The sequence below is a fragment of the Trachinotus anak genome, unplaced genomic scaffold (genome assembly GCF_046630095.1).
Source record: "Trachinotus anak isolate AG129_WGS33_773 ecotype Australia unplaced genomic scaffold, CSIRO_AGI_Tana_v1 ptg000008l, whole genome shotgun sequence".
Lineage (NCBI taxonomy): Eukaryota > Metazoa > Chordata > Actinopteri > Carangiformes > Carangidae > Trachinotus > Trachinotus anak.
Window position 1 is genome coordinate 29,518,084 of NW_027273859.1, and position 20,159 is coordinate 29,538,242.

General features: G+C 43.7%; 1 protein-coding gene across 3 annotated transcripts in view; it reads left to right on the plus strand.

The window, feature by feature from the left end:
* The first annotated feature begins 1,548 nt into the window (after positions 1 to 1,548).
* Positions 1,549 to 20,159, plus strand: part of ogdha (oxoglutarate dehydrogenase a) — a 31,569-nt gene continuing 12,958 nt past the window's right edge. The window contains exons 1-5 of one of the 3 annotated variants that reach the window (XM_071484095.1): positions 1,549 to 1,671; positions 4,689 to 5,092; positions 9,492 to 9,683; positions 11,528 to 11,630; positions 14,653 to 14,697. In XM_071484095.1, the coding sequence (XP_071340196.1) occupies positions 4,853 to 5,092; positions 9,492 to 9,683; positions 11,528 to 11,630; positions 14,653 to 14,697 (580 nt within the window). In that variant the 5' untranslated portion in view covers positions 1,549 to 1,671; positions 4,689 to 4,852. Of the gene's footprint in view, positions 1,672 to 4,688; positions 5,093 to 9,491; positions 9,684 to 11,007; positions 11,102 to 11,527; positions 11,631 to 14,652; positions 14,698 to 20,159 lie in introns of all 3 variants that reach the window. The other 2 variants (XM_071484097.1, XM_071484096.1) reach the window with 2 other exon arrangements.

Genomic DNA, 20,159 nt, shown 5'->3' on the forward strand with positions numbered 1-20,159 from the left:
ATCAGGACAGTACGACTGAAACACTGATATCACCATGGCAACACAGAGACTCTCGTCACCTTTTTCTATTATAATACATGATTTTCTATAGGATTTTCTTTTTTTGGTGTTGGTGTAATACTGTTTATCTGTGGTCATGCAAAAACTCTCGAAAGAGTTTTTATATTATGAAACATTGCTGTGTCACGTGGAAACCTCGTAAAGCTGATTACTGAAGAAAATGCAGAGAACTGAACTGTCGAGTGTGGAAACCTGTGATTCTGATCTCAGACCTGCTGGGGATGAAAACATCCGTGTTCCCCTCTGGATATTTTGTACATAGGAGGTTTCTGTCTTGTTGTACATGGACAGTTTCAGGTCACTATAGCAACAGTCATGGAGCAGGTCAGCGGTCATGACTGAAATGCCAAAAGTCATGCTGCGTTCAGGTGCTGTTTGCTGTGAAAACCCAACCTGGGAGAATAAACACTTCCTGCAGCTTCACATGATAATGTAATAAACTTTATTCAAACAGAATGTAGTTCTGGTTTATTGGAAAATAACAAAGACATTTTTGTGACACTGTACAAAATTAAACGTGGCCAGATTCACCTTGTACAGAGCCCAAGGCAAAACCTCTGTGTGATGCTATTATACAGCCTGGCCCCAGATGTGAACACAAATGAATTTAGGACTATGTGACAAAACTGAAATATTTAAGACTTTAAAGGCTCTGAAAACATGTTTTTATTTATTTGTTACTTGTGGTCATATTTGAGGGAAAAACTTTCAGGGGTTTTAAAACTTTAGTTTGACCCAGTGCCCTCTTCAGTGCAAGGTCTGAAGAGCAGGTAGCAAATCAGGACCCACTCTACAAAACACACTTTCAAATAAATCAGCACAAATCAGTTGACAAACAGCAAACCTGGAGCTTTTGGGCCCCTTGGGGCCACAGAGCAGTTCACCACTATACGCTGGTATAATCAGACCTTGCAAAGGATTGGGTATGGGCCGATCAATACCCAGAGTACTGATACTATCAATACTAAGTCTTGCTTTGAGTGTTGATGCTAATGTCAAAAGGATTCATACAGAAATGCTTCGTTTTTATATTTTAGACATTTTAATATGAAAATATGAATAATAAATTGTCTTATTTGCTTTTTCAACATAAACATTTCATTATCTCATTAAGGATTGTTTTTTAAAAAGTATTTTTTCTTCCTTAATTCAGATTATGAATATGTTAATATTTTTCATTTTCAAAAGTTTAACACCCAGATGTCTCCTACATCACTGAAGTACTGTAGTTGTGAGGTCGTAAATCCTGCAGGTATGTTCAGGTGAGCTCAGACAGTTTGTTCCTTCTCTAGATGCTGTACAGCCTAACAAGGTGAAGCTGTGCACCCACTGAGTTTTTGAAAAGGGTTTTAAAACCTTAAAACCTTTTTATTTTACATTTGTAATGTATTTGTTTTAATATATTTTGGTTTTGTTTCATTTATTGGGCAAAAATCTGTTGTGGGACCATGCCCCCAGGCTCTGTGCGTCATTACGTCGGCATCTTACGTCACTTCCACGCAGGCCTCGCTTCCATGCTCCGCGCCCCGAGCTGTCATCGTTTCACCGGGAGAAGCGAAGGGCATCCGGGATACCGGCCGAGAGGGGAGCCGCTGACACGCATTTCTCGAGGTTAGTAACCGGGAGGCCGTGTCCGCGGAGACACGTCTGCTCTGCTCTTCCTCACGGAGACTAATTCCGGCTCCAGTTTGGAGAATAATTGAAAAAAAGAAAAAACGTTTGAAGGAATTTGAGAAAGACAAAACCTGTTAGCATGTTAGCCGCATGCTAGCTAACACAGCCCCGGGAAACTAATGCAACCGTGAGGGCCTGGTCGTCGGTCGACACATCTGCTGAAACTGTCGGTGCTTGGTGAAAATTACGGCTCACTGAGCTGAAGAAAAACGATCATTTTAACCCTCAGCTTAGCTTCTTTAAGTGAACTCGGTTAGCACCCATTTAGCCGCTAGCCCAACGTGCTAATGGTAAAATAAAAAAAGTGGAAGGATTTCGGCGGAGCTAGCCAGCTAATTATATAAGCCCACAGCTTAGCTTTAAAGCTAGTCGTGCAGAGCAGTAACACGACTCTTTATAAAGGATAAAACGTTCAGATGGGTTCATTGTACAATGTTTTGAAGGAGCAGACTGTCATTTTCGGGAACTCATGACTCGTGAAAGGACAAAGTGACTGACAGTTTGCGTGGCCAATAAAAATCCACGGAGTCCAATTTCTGGGCGGGATTCCTCTCCGGCAGCAAATCGGGAGGCGCGGTAGGCAGGTGGAGGGCGGGTCCAGGCCGAGGTGGGGGACGGAGAGTGGAGGCAGGGAGTGGAGACTCAACAAGGTCACAACACAGACACCGCAGCTGAGGCGACACATGAACACCCTAACCCTAACCCAGCCCGGAAATAACCGGAGTTAGAGTTTAGCTGTTCTGGGTGAAGTCCTCTGAAGGGTCCTCAACTTTAACCGCCTCTGCTTGTCTTTAACACTCCACTGGATTCAGGGACAGAATACAGGAGTTCAGCAGTTGTGAGGTTTCACTTCAAATTGAGTGACATTTGGCAGATTTCTCAGACTGAAGGCCCACACCGGGACCTCACTGTGACCTCACTGTGACCTCACTGTGACCTCACTGTGACCTCACTGTGTGTCTGCATGGTGAACAGGTGTCTCAGCAGATGTAACCACTGAGGGGCTGCAGCTAACTAAACTTTTACCGTCCTGTGTAACAAAGAATTCCTCACATTCGAGAAGCTAGAAGCAGAAAACACTGCCATTTTGACCAAGATGATTAATTGATTGATTGACTGATTATTTGTCAGACGATTTATTGACTAATCACTGCAGCTCAGAGTCGTTCTGTGGCGTCCACTGGGCAGGCTCTACTTCCTCTGCCCAAATTAGGACTGTACCTGAAATGGGGGCTTCGCGTAACATTAGGGCTACAACTAATGATTGTTTTTACTGACGTGAATTATACAGTACTGTGCAAAAGTTTTATGCATTTTAGATGCTCAGTATCTTCACAAATTATCAGGAGGTGCCTGATTGGTCCCAGATTCATTCTGCAGCAGGACAATGAGCCCAAACAGAGCCAGAGCGACACAGAACTATCTTCACAGACCAGAAGAACCAGACGTCCTGCAACAGATGGCCTGAAGTTCACTGAGAAATAAAAACATCCTCACTTTACTTTTAGTGCCTCAAACTTTTGCACAGAGCTGTGTATCTAAAGGGAATAAGAAGAAAAACTATGAACTTACCGTACCTGACCTTCATCAATAATGTCACCATGTCTTCTCTTGCTCTGAAGTCTGCATTTATTTCCTTATGTTTACATATTAACACCCATTAACCTTCCTTCTCTTTTCCTTTAAAACTGATGCTTTTATTTCCTTCTTTGCGTCTGTCCCTGGCTCTCCAGGCCTCTGTTCTCTGTTCCAACAGTTAACAGCTGTACATTCATGAAAAGATAAACTGCAGGAGTTTCTCAAGTCATTTGGGAAAATGTTTCTCTTCCACATCTCAAATTGTTCCGGTTGGTAATGATGAGATGTTGACAGTCGACATGTGAGCAGTGTTTCCAGATTGGGTGGTTTCCTGCCCACATGGGCTGATTTTTCCTTATTGGACAGTGAATCAGATTTGGGCTGGTAGTGATAGTCTGAGCTCCTTTTTGTACCATTGGGGTGATTTATACCTGCGAGAAGTTCAGTTATATTCTAGTTTAAACTGAGTGAGGCTCAGAGGGAGGTGTACACAGCTGATCTGAAAACAACAGGAAGTTAGTTACTGTAGTTTGGCTGCAGTTTGACAGGATCCACTGCTACAGCAGCAGTAGTGGGAGTTAAGGAAGGCTGCTGTAAACCCATTAGGTCTTGATTCAGAGTTATAACTGGGGAGGTCACAATACCAGGGATGTGTTACCAACACCATTTAATTCCACAATTATCGATAACAAATTTGATACCACAGCCAAAGGTAGGAAACGACAGAGGCTGTGTGTGGTAACACATTCCTCCACATAGTCAAGTGTGCAAGCAGTCGTTGAAGTTAACTAACAATGAAAATGTTCACAACATGTCAGTATAAAGTGAACAGTGTACAGACCTGGATGTGTGTCTTTGAGCTGAAGTCTGAGGTGTTTGTTAGAAACACACTTGACCTTTGGTTTTCTCGAATCTGTCTCTGACGATCCTCCGCAAATGAAAAACATCTCAACACACGATACTCTTCCACATGTTATTGTTACTGCGTCGGCTTTCCTTCTTCTTCTTCTTCTTTTTCTTCTTCCCTGTGTTTGACTAGACCACTTGTGGGGTTATTATGCTGCCCTCTACAGTTGTACCTTCAGTACCGTCACGTTTTCTGGATTTTGGCATCGACTTGTATTGAAGTGTCAGTTTCCGTGACGTCCACTGTAATAACTCACATCTGAACACTGACAGGAAACACGTTGTGAGCTTCAGTCTGAAGTACTTACTGCAAGAACAAATCCATCAATGGACAAAAAAACAACAGTGAAAATGAAAACTTTGGCTACTTTACGATGATCGGGCGAGTCCTGTGTCTATTTCTTCCTGCCCTCTTCTCTCTCTCTCTGCCTCTCTCTCTCTAACACAGTGTCTCTCTCTCTCTCTCTCAGTGGACAGATAGACCAGTGGACTGTGGACGTTTCCGTCATCCCTCTCTGTCCTGGGTCTGACGTCTGGAGTTTTATTTCCTGTCGTTGTTCTGAGGTTGAGGACGTCCAGCCCAGTGGACTGACCACCACCACCGTGTGTGTGTGAGATACTTTAAGGACTGCTTATGCATCGTTTAAGGACTTGTGCGGCGCGGTTGCGTCCGCTCACCGCCTCGCAGGCAGCTCAGACTGTTGGCCAGCAGCGGCCAGTCACAGTTGCCTCCACAGGTGGCACAAGGACGTTTCAGCCAATCAGGTGCTACTCGGCACCGGTGGCCTCTGAGCCGTTCCTGAATGGGACGAGCTCCAACTACGTGGAGGAGATGTACTACGCCTGGCTGGAGAACCCCAAGAGTGTTCACAAGGTAAGGACCAGTGGAGCCCCCTGCTGGCTGGAGGACGACAGATCCATCATGGTGCTTTACTGGTTCAGGGAAACCTCACAGCAACTCACAGATAATTGCAGCAGTATTTCTGTGAGGATCAGCGTGATGCAGAATTACAGGGAGGATACTCACTGACTGGACATGTGTGAATATGTCCGTCTACACATACACACCCAGTGTAGTCGTGTAAACAGTAGAGTGTGCCTGTCTGTTCCTGTTTTTGAGTAATTGTATGAAAGTAACTCCAATTCCTTTTGAATACAGACACAATGGAAATGCAATGAAGGTGACACAGTGGTGAGAGGTAGCGCCCCCTAAAGGGCTGAATGAAGGTGCCGGTGTGTCAGTGATCTGTCTTCAGGGACAGGAGTTGTAAAGGATGACCGGGCTAATAATAGCTCATAGAAGCTCAGTCACATAACAGAGTTTACTGTGCAAAGGCAGAGTGAAGGAGGCCTGCCGACACAAAGAGCACATTTTAAAAACACTCCCTCACCTAAACCAGGTGAGTTTGTCAGTTTTAGTGATTAGTTTCTACAGGATTAATGGTCAATAAGTTTAAATCAGAGGTTTGTCCTCACAAATCAAACTCTGTGTTTATTCTCAGTGCAGAGGAACAACTCAGTTTACAGTGTCCTAACCGTAAGAGCAGTTCCCAAGAATGTCCCAGCATTTTACCCATCCTATTGTTTTATTGATTATTGTTTATAAGGTAGGTTAGTTAGAGTTAGAGTAGAGAAAGTATTACTTTGATTATGTTATTATAGCAAGTGGAACATGGACAACACAAGAGAGAACAGAAAATATAAAACTATAAGAGACAATATATGTGATATGTCATGATTATACACCACACAAGAGGTTTAAATCAAACCAGCAAAGAAAAATAAGGCAGCTTCTTCCTCTTCTGGCTGCAGACCATCCTGTTCCATGATGTGCACATTTAATTTGGCGTATGTTTTTGCGCAAGTTCCCCTCGTCAGTAACCAAGAGGAATTAACAAGTGTAATCATAAGTAGTTAAAATGACGGCAAAAATATAATAATATATCTTCATCTTTAAGTTTACTGTCTGATTACAGTGATTTAAAAAGAAGAAAAAAAAAAAGCTAACCATGTTTTATGGAGTTTACCCTCCTGTCCTTGAAATTAATTTTTCCTGAACTCTGAATATAAATGTGTGATTCCTTCTTGTAAAGTAGAAGTAATCTACAGGTCAACAGACTGACACGTGTTGGAAGTAGACTATCAAAAAAATACAGCAAGTGCTTCAAAGAGGAGTTTAGGAAAAAGAGTCTTGCTTGTGATTATAAAGCAGGTCTAGGTTCTATATTAATACTGTGAAAGTATCAAAGCCTCAGTCCACAGAGAAATGCACACAGCCTGTATTCAGACACTGAGCCTTAAAACCAGCCGTCAGGACTTCTGGAACTTTGTGATGTCACAACAAAGCAGTCACCGCCATAAGTATATCTTTTTATATTCTTCTTCACATCTTGTTCACTGTGAATCCTCAGACTTTTGGAGATATTTTAATATAAAGTTTATCCAGCAGCTACAGTTTGTTGAGCTTGTTCTGTCCAGAGTCTAAAACACCTGAGCTAAAATGCTAATAAGTGCTAGATAATCTGTAGCCTCCTATGGTGAACATGGAGGTGAACACAGTGAATACTAAAGGTGTGTGTGTGTGTGTGTGTGTGTGTGTGTGTGTGTGTGTGTGTGTGTGTGTGTGTGTGTGTGTGTGTGTGTGTGTTCGTGTTCGTGTTCGTGTTCGTGTTCGTGTTCAGGTCACTGAGGAGTTTTATGTTACATGTCACAGTTGTTATATAACGATCAGACAGTGTGACCTTGCTGTTAGTAGCTTAGCAAACTAGATGGAAACTTCACAGCAGGACTGGGCAATTACACAACACACAGACACACCAATACTGTATAGTATAATATTGTTCAATAGGCATAAGAATATGATGATATGAAAAGTCAAATATGATTGTTGTGGAATCCAGGATATAGTTAAAATCACTGTTTACGGGAGTGTTAATGTGTGTTCGGATTAAAGGCAACACAAACACACATGGAGCCGCTGTAAAGGTTCAGTCAGAAAATATTGTTTCCATGTAAACACCAGAGACGTGCTTGAACTTTTGTTCACCTTTCCCAGGATTCAGTTCATTTAGTATCCAGTTCCTGGTTGGATTTGTTCACCTCTGATGTTAACAAACCTCTTATGTAACCTGGTAATTTTTATTAGCTAAGACTGATGTAGAAAACAGTCAGGAGCAGTAGATAATATCAGCTGTAGCTAAGGAATGTTAATTAATGTGAGACTTGTAAAATATATACTGTGATAGAAATGAAACGGTCCAGCTGTGGACGAGGCTTTAATTTCACATCCAGGTCGATTTAGCAGGAAGTCTTTGCTTCAAGGTGGCAGCTCACTTTGATTATGGACATTCATTTTACTCCACGACAAAATATTAAAACCTCAGAGATGTCGGCAGGTGTAGGAGGTCTCACTCTGTCTACTCACCAGGGCCTGAAAAGGCTGAGGAGATTCCACACTGTGGGTGGGGTTTGATCGTGTCTGAATTAAGTTAATGAATATGATAAAAAATGTTTTTGTTTCACTCAGCACAGTAACTGAAGCATTTTGTGTAACGAAAAGTTAACAGTTCAAAATTTAGCTACTGGATATCCAGCAGCCAGAAACATTAACTGTCTGATGTCTCTGTCACAGGGCTGGAGGATTAATCAAACCCATTTAAATCACTTCAAAATAAAGCATGAACCTATTTTGACCACATACCTTGATGATTAGTGTAACTGTAAAATGTGAGGACATGAACAGGCCCCTCCTCCCTCAATAGGCCGATTCCTCCACTGCTGTAGTAACAACACTGATGATCAGACTCTCCTGAGCTTCTCCCTGCCTCCACTCTCAGCACTGACCTCCCATATGTGGGTGTAAATATTGTCACAGTTAAAAACAGATTTTGGATTCAGATGATGCTGCAGCTTCAGAAGAGACGTGCAGTGAGTGTGTGCTGAAGACTGAAACATCAGGAGACTGCAGTGAGAGAGTAAAATCTGGGGTGTGTTTCAGAATGTGTTTGACTGTGGCCAGAGCTGAGTCCATGCTGGGAAAAAGATGTTTGTGAACAGAGTGAGTCATGAGTCCAGAATGAGCCGAATAACCACAGATGGAAACCTGATGGTGAGACAGACTGAACACAGTTTACTCTTCTCTCCGTGTGTTATTACATCAGCACTGTTCTCTCCAGACAGAGGTCAGAGGTGGTGATACACTTGTTCTCAGGCAGCTGGAGAATATTTCCTGCCCTGTTACCTTCCCTGTTTAACCCAACGTGAACCTCCAGAGGAGACTCAGCTCTGCTGTTTCTATCATATTTGCTGCATGAGTCTCTGAGTCCTGAGATGACTCATTTAAAAACCCTGTGTACAGCACATGTTGAGTGGCCTCGAGTGAACCATCAGCTCAGCACAGCGCAGGAAGTGCAGCTCTCTCTCTGGCTGGACCACTCTAGCAGGCCGGCCCCACAAATGTGAATGTCCATGTGAGTCATGAAGATACGCCATTGGTCGGTCCAGCGCTGGAGTTTCCCCAGTGGCCTTTGCTCTTTCAGAATGAATCAGCTGACACCAGTTAAAATGCAGATATGACACAAAATAGAGACTGTTCGCACCAATTCTTTTTAAAAGACCAACAGCCAATCAGGAAACTCCAGTACTGAGCCGGCCATGCAGCGTTTGGCCAACTGCAGGAGTAACTCGATCACTCACTCACTCACTCACTCACTCACTCACAAACGTTGGGGTTACTTGGGTTGGGTCTGGTGAAGTGGTCACTATGCAATAAATTAGAACCAAACAATGTCCAAAAAATCATACTGTGGTTATTTTGACAGATATTGAGATATGAGTCATGATTTTAGTGCGAATGGTTATTTGAAACAATCACGTTCCATTACATCCGCAGAATGATTTACAGGCTGCAGCTGCTCTGCAGCATCACGACACTTCATTCATGGTCTTTTGTTGTGACAATTTTTACTTTCATCTAGAAGCTGCAGCTCCTGATGTGGATATTGGTCTTGGCCAAATTGTGATTTTGATAAAATTTTGATATTTTTTTCATCCCTACAATAAATGAAAAAGAGAAAGTTGTATGCAGTGTGATAGCAGGGCAGTGCTCATCAATGTAATGTGTGACAGACCTGAGGATGCAGGACACTCTTCTTCTACTATTGTATTTACTTGGTTATTAAAAATGTTCTCATTTGTCTCCCCCCATCCCTCTCTCCCCTCACCTCAAACCCCAACCTGTCCACCTCCTCCTCCTCCTCCTCCTCCTCCTCCAGTCGTGGGATGTGTTTTTCCGGAACGCTAACGCTGGTGCTCCTCCCGGTGCTGCCTACCAGTCTCCTCTGGATCTGTCTGCAGCATCGAGCCTCATCGCTCCTCAGCTCTCCTCTCTGGTTGGAGCTCAGCCCAACGTGGAGAAGCTGGTGGAGGATCACCTGGCCGTCCAGTCTCTCATCAGGGCCTACCAGGTGCACACACACGCGCACACACGCACACACACACACACACACAGGTGAACCATACCATGGAAGTGCAAAGAGTAGAAGTCAGGGTTAGTTTACACATTGTTAATAACATTATTCCTTTTATTCACTGTCTTAATTCAGCAGTTTGACTGTATCTGTATCTTCCTGTGACTGTATCTTCCAGTGTTTTTTACTGAACATACAACTAATCTGCACAACAGCTGTAGTTGTAGTTGCACTTTTGGGTGTTGATGTGATGCATTTTGCAGAAATAGTTGCAGTGGAGCAGCTTATATACATCTATGGTGTTATTTAATAATTAATTTAAGAAATGTAGTGAAGTTAATTGGAATTAAAGTGGAATCAAAAGTTTAACTTTTCTTTTCATCACTCAGAAGATTCAGAGTCATGACACTGACAGATATTTCATTTAGTTTAGTTTAGTTTTATCCATATTTCTAGATCCCAAATAGATTATCCATGGAAGCATGTTGTGCTCTTTAACTCGTCTTTTCCTCCAGAACGTCCTGTAACATGAAGCTCAGTGGAGCCACTGTCTCATTATTCAAACTCTTTTATCATATTTGACTGTTATTTGGTAATCTGGGGTTTTTAATTATGGTATTTTAATTCTACTGTTTCTGTTGTTATAATGATTCTTATTCTAATATTTATATAAAACTAAGATGTGTTTGATACAGTGTAGTTTAGAGTTTCTCAACCTGCACAGGACTCATCTGATAAGCAGAGATTCTTTCACGCCTGATGTTTGGGTAACAGTTTAAAATTAATGTGTCATTAAGTAATGATTTCTGTATATTTCTAAACTGTTCCATCCACAAACATCCATGAAATCTGGACACATTTGTAATTGTGTTATATTGATGAAAAGGTTGAGAAACTCTGATGATGTAGTGAGGAGAGGTCTTCACAGGTCACACATCTGAACCAAATCCAAAACATCTGTCCTCTCCTCTGTCATTATCAAAGTTCATGTTTATGATAGAATGACAGGCGGTGGGAGGTCATGTCAGAAATGAAATGATGATAACAAGGAGGCAATAAAACAAACTTGTTTCATCATATTTTATCAAGTTAAGTCCAAAAAATACCAGAAATCACATTTAAAGAGCAGAAAAGTATTATTATTATTATTATTATCATTACAAATGCAATTTGAATTTCATGCACCTTCAGTGGTTGTGAAACCACCCTGCAGGGTTGTGTTGTGACTGTGGGCAGCAGCAGGTGAGCTCCTGTGAAGGCCTCTGGGTGTCGGTGCTGTCGTGCTCTGTGTGTGGTGATAACCAGGTGTGTGTGTGTTTAGGTGATGGGGCATCATAATGCTCTGCTGGATCCTCTGGGAATCAGCTGTGTGAATTTTGATGATGCTCCGGTGAATACCGGCTTCCAGGACGTCGGTGAGAACGCCAGAACAAAAAAACCAAACACAGCCTGTGGTGTTAATGTTGCTTTTCCCTCCCACCCTCCCTCTCTTCTCTTCTTCTCTCCTTCCTCTTTGTGTCAAATCTCTTCCTTTCTTCCTTCTTCCTCTCCTGTTATGCTCTCACGCTGTTCCTCTCTTCCTGTTTTTGTCTCGATGTTGATCTTTTTGCCTTTTCTCCTTTTCTGTATCTTTTCTTTCTTTTCCTCTCAATCCTCCGCTCCGATGCTTCTCATCCACTCACCTCTCCACATCCTCCCGCCTCCCACTCTTTCCCCTATTGCATCTTGTTTTTTCCTCATCCCTCCTCCTCCTCTTCACCCTCTCCTTCATTTCGTTCACCCCGTCCTCCTCCTCCTCCCCCTGTCCTGGGTGGGCTCTGTGCTGTTGTCACTCCCTGTAGATCCGAGGGCACCATGTGGCCCAGTTGGACCCCCTCGGCATCATGGACGCCGATCTGGACTCGTGTGTCCCCACTGACATAATCACCTCCTCCGACAAGCTGGGTGAGGAGCTACCTGTAGAAACCCGGTCTGCCTCGCAGTCCGGCTGCTTGTGAAACTGGCCGCTGTTTGGGGGCGCTTGTTTCTGAATGTTTCTGAAACTCTGTCTTGACTGAAACCTTGCTGTACATGGGAAGATCGTTCGACTCCCCGTGTACGGTGAAGGTCTCTGAGCTTGTTTTGAGCTGAAGCCTCTTTGAAAACTTCTTCAACATTCTCATATACAGGAATATTTCAGAAACCTTATCTGAGACAGAAACTTTCTGGATTGTTCTCATATATGATGAATATTTCTGAAACTTTGTGTATTGGAAAACTAACCTTGACCTAGTCCTCAGTTAATGGGAATAATTATGTAATGTTTCATGATCTAGAAAGGTTCTGGATTTATAACCTCCAGTCTTTCTGGAAACTTCTAAACCCTGAATCTGTACTTCAGAATGGACTTTCTCGTAATCATTGACTGTTTCCTAAACTTCACTGTTTGGAAACCTGATAACTAGAGCCTGAACGAGGCCCCTCAGAGGACTGGAAGCTCCCACTGAGCGTCCTCAGAGCGCTGCTTCATGGGTTTCTCATCAAATCTTCTTTATCGTAATTGGAATTGCAGTTTTAGAGACTTTAAGGCCGTTGAGCTGTTAGCTCAGTGCTAATCCTGTTGTTAGCTCAGTGCTAACTCTGTCGTTAGCTCAGTGCTAACGCTGTGGTTAGCTCAGTGCTAACGCTGTGGTTAGGTCAGTGCTAATCCTGTTGTTAGCTCAGTGCTAACTATGTCGTTAGCTCAGTGCTAATCTGTGGTTAGCTCAGTGCTAACCTGTGGTTAGTTCAGTGCTAACTCTATCATTAGCTCAGTGCTAACCCCGTGGTTAGCTCACTGCTAATCCTGTCGTTAGCTCAGTGCTAATCCTGTCGTTAGCTCAGTGCTAATCCTGTCGTTAGCTCAGTGCTATCTCTGTCGTTAGCTGAGTGCTAACCCTGTGGTTAGCTCAGTGCTAATCCTGTCGTTAGCTCAGTGCTAATCCTGTCGTTAGCTCAGTGCTAACTCTGTCGTTAGCTCAGTACTAACCCTTTTGTTAGCTCAGTGTTAATCTGTGGTTAGTTCAATGCTAACGATGTCGTTAGCTCAGTGCTACCCCTGTCGTTAGCTCTGTGCTAATCTGTGGTTAGCTCAGTGCTATCTCTGTCGTTAGCTCAGTGCTAACCCTGTTGTTAGCTCAGTGCTAATCTTTGGTTAGCTCAGTGCTAACTCTGTCGTTAGCTCAGTGCTAATCTGTGGTTAGCTCAGTGCTAACCTGTGGTTAGTTCAGTGCTAACGCTATCATTAGCTCAGTGCTAATCCTGTCGTTAGCTCAGTGCTAACTCTGTCGTTAGCTCAGTACTAACCCTTTTGTTAGCTCAGTGTTAATCTGTGGTTAGTTCAATGCTAACGATGTCGTTAGTTCAGTGCTAACGCTATCATTAGCTCAGTGCTAATCCTGTCGTTAGCTCAGTGCTAATCCTGTCGTTAGCTCAGTACTAACCCTTTTGTTAGCTCAGTGTTAATCTGTGGTTAGCTCAGTGCTAACCTGTCGGCTCTGAGCTGTGGCCTCATTGGTTCGTTGCGTTTGAAGCCTCTGGCTGTGTGTGTTTCTGTCAGCTGATCGCTGTACAGACGATTGAGATGGAAGTCTGAACCTGTTACAACGGCATTTACATGCACAATAAAAAAACAAAGCCTCCTGTTGTTGAGCCTCCCGAGAGGAAACTCTTTACAACAGTCGGATTGAGAAGAGACACTGGACCACAGCTACAGAGGCACAAACATGGTAAAATGATGTGATGCGATCCGGAGCAAAAGGCCTGAAGTAGGAGCTTCTGTGTGGAAACTGCTTTGGAGTCTGAACCAACTCTGTGTCTCAGCTGTCGTAGTGATGACGAGCCTGAATCATTTAGAATTTGTTCTGAGGTCACGATGAAAAGTTGAATAACTACTGCAACATGTAACCACTGATTTTCAGAGACAAGTAGAGTCTGTGCACATAACCCTCCATGATGTGTTGGTGGTCAGGAGAAGGTTCGAACACGTTTCATTCGTCCTGCTGCAGCTCAGGTTGTTTTCTGGCCTGTCGCTCTAATGGAAACAGAAGCTGTCAGCAGTTCACAGTTCACAACTCATCTTTCTGAATCCCAACTACAACACTCTTTCTTATAAAAGTGTGCAGTGAGTCCAACATGCAAAACCAGACAAGCTGAATCAACAGTGAGAGTGTTTTCTGTGAACAGTTGACAGATTTCTGGACAGAGGGAGTTTTAGTTTTTGTTGTTATCAGATGCTGATGAATCTGTTACAGTCTCTGTAATGAGAATATATCAGGAGCTGGTCTGTCTCTACAGCCTCTCCTCTGAGCTCTGTTCGCTCCACTAACAGCCTCCAGCCTCACCTGACTGTCAAAGAAACCCTGATGTACAGTCTGACGTCTGCCCTTCACTGTGACCGTTGACCGTTCGTCACCATCACTCAATATGATGACCTGGAGAGTAGCAGGGGCAGGTTGTGGAACGTATTTTTGATGTCAGACACTCTGGTGTGTTTGTAGTGAAAACAGAGGACGTCTGTGTTGAGTTCTGTGTTCCTGCAGCTCAGGGTTCAGTCCTGTCCCTGCTGTCGTCAGGGTAACCTGTGCAGAATGGCTTCCTGTCTGGGAAAACCCTCAGCGTGGGTTGGTTGTGGTGCTGCTTCTGTATTGAGGACTGTTTAACCTCAGCATGGTGTTAACTGCATCCTTCTGTCTCCACCACTTCAGTCCAAATTGAAATCTTCTCCAAACCAAAGTCTTGACTCTTTCTGTGAATCTGTGAACAAATTAAAAGGTGGTGGCGACGTCGAGATGCCGGGGCTGGTGTTTCACTTTGTTTTAGCCATAGTCGTTTTTGTCAGTGGTGAAAAATGGCCGTGGGTGTCAGGTTTGAATGAGTGGCAGATCACTAACAGTGTCGGGTATCTCTCCCTTTGCTGCCCCCTGCTGGCGACCCCCCCCCCCCCCAGACGTGGCCATTTTCAAGGAGAGGCTGAGAATCCTCACGGTTGGAGGTATGAGAAAGCACGACGACGCTGGTGTGTCACTGCGCAATGCTGTGCAGCCAGTAGTTCCTCTGTAGTAGAGTATCTTCACCGCTGTAGGCTGCAGGTCACATCTACAGGACGTCCAGGACGTGAGAAACAGATGCTGCAGGATCTGCTTCTGACATCCTGAGCTCCTGCACAGAGGGAGGATCCAGAGATGTTTCATTCACTTCAGTGTCTTTACCTTCATGAAAACTGTTCCAGGAGTTAAAGAATGGTCACCACTACTATACTGAAATTAAAAGTAGAGCAAAAATAGAAACAAAGACGATAATATAAACATAAAAAAATAAGAATACATACATTATTCTGTCAAACGTCTTTTGTAGGAATATTTGCCAGATGTGTTTTTGTTCCCTGCATCAGATGGATCCTTGAGAGATGCAGACTGACTCTCTGGGTGCTTCTCATTCGTCTTAATTGTCTTGTTTTTTCCTCATGTCTCAGTCCTTTCCACTGAAGATGTGAAGAGAGATACAAGGAAAAAACTCTCAGGTGTCGTCAGCTGGATCAGCTGTCATTCAGCTCCAACTCATCTGTGTTGTCTCTTTAGTTTCTGCCTGATGAATGGTAATTGATTTGCAGCTTCACATGGAACTGAATGGATAATTTAATTATGTTTAATCAAATGAAGTCTGGAGACTCTTTGGTTTCCCTGATATGAACCCAGATTCACAAGAAATCACAAACAGAAATCCTGATGAACTGTGAGGCAGAAAATGTTCCTCTGTTAATCAGGAGAACAGTAAACACAGATGAAATAAAAATAAAATCTAAAAGCTTGGGGGTTAAAATCCACCTTGACTGGTTCTGGTATCCCTCAAAGTGGTGGAGCACATCAGTTTCTGGGTCACCTGTGGAGAAAGAGAACATGAAATAAGGCAAATAAGAAGCACCTGCAGAGTGTTAACACATCATATCGTTTATTCAGGATGTGAAGAGGTAGCTGCAGTTCTCCGACAGGAAGTGGGATACTGTAGCTGATCCTGTTTGCTGCTTGTCATGTTCACTGATGCATCTGAACTGGTGGTGATTCAGTAAAACAGAAACTACTAAAAAAAAGTTTAAAATAACAGCTGCCTGGTGTCCGACTGTTGTTTACTCCTGCAGGAACAGTGTGTTGGATTGGTGCTGAACCGCAGTGAAATATCCCTTTAAGACCTCAGTACACAGGAGGCATCCACAGGAAACTCACACATGAATGTACTTATTAGTCTCTTCAGTCTGCAGCTGTTTAATGACAGGCTGCTGGTTCAGTGGCTCTGACCTCCTCTGAATGTCTCCTGTGGGTCCTGGTCTGTGTAGTTAGCTCTGCTAGCCTCTAGCTGCTAATAGCACCTCACTCTGTTTGTTAGAGGTCTCTGATAGAGCAGATTAGAAATTTCACATGGAGTCAGCAAGGTGGCATCAGAGGATTATTTTTATCTGTGGCCAAAAAAAGGTAGTGTAGGCACAAAAAGAAGTCTGGTTGAGTGTTTAACAAAAATATACAAGTTATCAAAGCTCCATATTTTAACTTCTTCTGTGTTTTATCTGAAGTGTTGATCTCTATCTGTGGTTTAAGAACCAAAAACCATCTCAGTGTAGTTTTACATCTCCTCTCTCAGGCTTCTCTCTCGAGCTCGAGTAACAACAGGTCAGTCAGCCAATCAGAAGAGAGGATCTGAGCCTCTCTTCCGATTGGCTGACAGTTTTCTGAGTGATCCAATAAAAATATAGCAGGTAAACACTCAGAGAAATCAAATCCTGCAAGGTTGGATGGTGGTGGGTCCAGGTGGGTGGGGTTTGAGGCTTGGCTGAGAGCAGTGACTGCTTTGTTGTGAGTGTCCTGACGGCTGGTTTTAAGGCTCATTCTCTGAATACAGGCTGTGTGCATTTCTCTGTGGACTGAGGCTTTGATACTTTCACAGTATTAATATAGAACCTAGACCTGCTTTATAATCACAAACACATGGACATCTACCTTTAGACTGCGTGGAGCTTTAAAGTACTGTTAATATTAAATACTGTTATATTTATTATCAGTGCCAGAAAATACCTTTTTATGACAAGACTGAAGTGTTGAGCTCAGTTTTCTTGCAGGTTGTTTCAGTATGAACTCACACTTCAGTCATCACAGTTTCTGATATTAACAGAACAGTGACATCCAGCCAGTATCATGAGGACGTTATCTATAGAATCAGTAGATATTGTGATACTGATTAGGTGATATCTGCTGATAAACTGTGTTAGTGTTTACCAAGACCATCCGTCCACCTGACAGGTGTGACATCCAGAAGCTGATTACACAGCAGGATTTCGGCAGAGGTGCATCTTGGCCTGGCACTGAACTCCCCCCAAAATACACATCTGTAGCCTAAGTGATGTTAAATCCACAGGTCAGTACGTAATGTCTTTTTTTTTCAAAATAAATTTCACATTTTAAAGTGGCCTTTTATTGTGAGCAGCCTGAGGCACACCTGTAATCAGCAGTCTGTAATCTGGACATACACACCTGTCAGGTGGATAATGATCTTGGTAAAGGAAGAATGGATTTAAACGCATTTAAGAACCAGATTTGAGAGAAAGACTCCTTTAGTGTGGTTAGACAAAGTTTTCAATCTTTTGTTTCGACTCATGAAAACAAAGTGTTGTTGATGTTTTTGCTCAGAGGACATTAATCAGACGATGTTAGAAGCTGAGGACAGCGTCAGTCAATGAATCAGTGATGTAACAGACGACCTGAGGTGACCTGTAGACTGTAGTGGCCATGGATTTAAAAATAACCCTCGTCATGTGACCTGCTGGACGCTCCATGTTTCTCCTGCAACACCGGCTGAACTTTTCCTGTTTGTATCACAGTGATGAAGCTGCTGGTGTCCTTCACACTGACGAGTGTCCGTCACGTGGACACAGGTCATTTACCTGTAGTTTAAGGGGTTTGAGGTGAATTGAATAAAGGGAAATGTTATTTTTCATTTGGATCAGACTAAGCAGCATCTTTCAGTTATGTTTTAATGGCTGAATGAAATAAATAGGAAATGAAAAACCATCACTCAGAGAAAATGTACAGCCTGTGTTTTTAGCTCTTTATCACAGTCTCAGTCTGTTTGAAGCTCAGCTGCTCTGAGCTACAGCTCTCTCTCTCTCTCTCTCTCTCTCTCTCTCTCTCTCTCTCTCTCTCTCTCTCTCTCTCTCTCTCTCTCTCTCTCTCTCCCCCTCCCCCTCTCTCTCTGTCTCTCTCTCCGTCTCTCTCTCTCCCCCTCCCTCTCCCTCTCTCTCTCCCCCTCCCTCTCCCTCTCCCTCTCTCCCCCTCCCCCTCCCCCTCTCTGTCTCTCTCCCTCTCTCTCTCTCCATCTTTGTTTTGATCTCTTATCTCAGCTCTTCCTCTGTTTTCTGCTCTGCTCCCATGTTTTGGGGCTTTCAGCAGTTGTGGCCCCTCCCTGTCTGCCTGCAGGACGCAGTAGTACTAACATGCAGCTGAGGAGACTTCTGTGCATCAGCTGCTGGTTTTATAACGAGCACTGTGGCAGCGTCCAGACAGCTGACGGACTGTGATCAACCAGTGTTTAGTATCTGACATTATTGTGTTTGATGAATAGAAACAGTTTAAAAAACTGGACAATTGAAACCACACATAAATACTTCTGTGAATAAATAAATATATACACACACACTCAGAGAGCACTTTGTTAGGAACATCTGTGCACCTCCTTATCCACGTTACTTAATTAGTTCAGAGGGAGCTCAGAGCAGAGCCGCTGCTACTTCCTGTTCGATGATCCGGTCAGGATGTCTCCTGAGCATCTCCCGTTGGAAGTTTTCCAGGCACATCCCCCTGGCAGGAGGCCTCGGGGTAGATGCAGAACACCCTGCAGAGATGATATATCTGATCTGCCCCGGGAACACTCCAGGATCCCCCAGGAGGAGCTGAGAAATGTTCCTGAGGGGAAGGACGTCTGCTCTACTTTGCTTTACCTGCTGCCACCGCGACCTGACCTTGGATAAGCAGAAGAAAATGGATGGGTGGATTATTCAATCAGCCAATCATGAAGCAGCAGTTTAAAGCATAAAATCCAGCAGATCCAGATTCAGTTCAGTCTCCAGACCTGGATCCAGTAGAACCAGAGACTGGCAGCATGAATGTGACACAGCAGAGTCTCAGAGACATGAAGAACTGAGGAGCTTCCCAGTGTCAGTGTGGTGTTCCTAATAAAGTGATCAATGAGTGTTGATAGAGTTTTGTACAGAGAAGGTTTCAGTAGAACAGCACTAATGATCTGTAACGTTCATTACACACCAGGAGATAAACAGATGTATGGAGGAAAACAGTGAATTTCTCTGATCTCGCTGTTTGTTCTGAAGGTGGAGCTAGAGGACAGCTGGTGTTGTGCTCTAAAGATGTTGTGTGTGTTGAGAGGCAGCAGTGAGTCTGTCCTTGTGTGACGTGTGTTACATAAAGTGTTGTGACTGTGTGTTTCAGAGTCAGACTGCCACTCTCAGTTTAGTGTCGGCTGCAGACGGAGCGGTAAACATCACAGACCTGTTTGTGCCTGTGGAGCTGTTTGTGGCTGCGCCGCGTTTTATTTTCCTCCCTCACCGCCTCCCCTCTGACAGCAGGAGGAGGAGGAGGCGGCGAGGACGGTGATCAGTCCGCCTGCTGTCTGTCGAGAAACTCTGCTCTTTGATTGGCTGGCTTTTGTCCCTCATGTGTTTCTGCTCTGGATGCAGTTTTTCAGAGAAGTTTTATATAACCTGTCTCAGCTTTCTGATTGGTTGGATCAGCTGTCAGTTTGCCCAGCTCAGCCTGTGATTGGCAGTTTGCTCCCCGAGTGTTATAGAAACTTTAAGGTGGTTGTGTTGTTGGATTTAAGGACTCAAGGTCTGAAGTCTTTTTAAGGTGATTGATTTTCAGTGTATTTTCCCAGCGTCACTGTCGTCACATAAACACATACAAAACACATCCTTCTACTTTCTCTCATCACTGTCTCTCCTCCCTAACATCTCCTCCTCTAACTGTCCCATAATCAGTCTGAAGTTGCAAAATAACCAATTAAATGCTCATAACCCTCCACCATGTCACTCATGTTCCCACTCATCCATCGCTGCTGTCATGAACCCATCGCTGCTCTCTGCACTGATCTGGAGCCTGTTTATTTTAACTTAAAAAAAGCTGGAAATCCTCTCAGCTCCTAGACACTTGACGTCCTCCAGGAGACCAGTGCTGATACACAGGGGTCAGCAGAGGTCGACCGATCATCAGAGACCTCATTAATGTAGAGGCTGTGTCTTGGTGGCAGCAGGTTTGAGGATCAGTCTGACGTCAGCTGTGTTGAGCTGTGTCTCAGGGAAGATGTTAAACTGCAGTGTAACATCTTCACGTGTTTCCAGCACTGATTTATTTACATCACATTGTTCAGGCAGAGTGAGTGTGTTGGTAAGAAAACTCA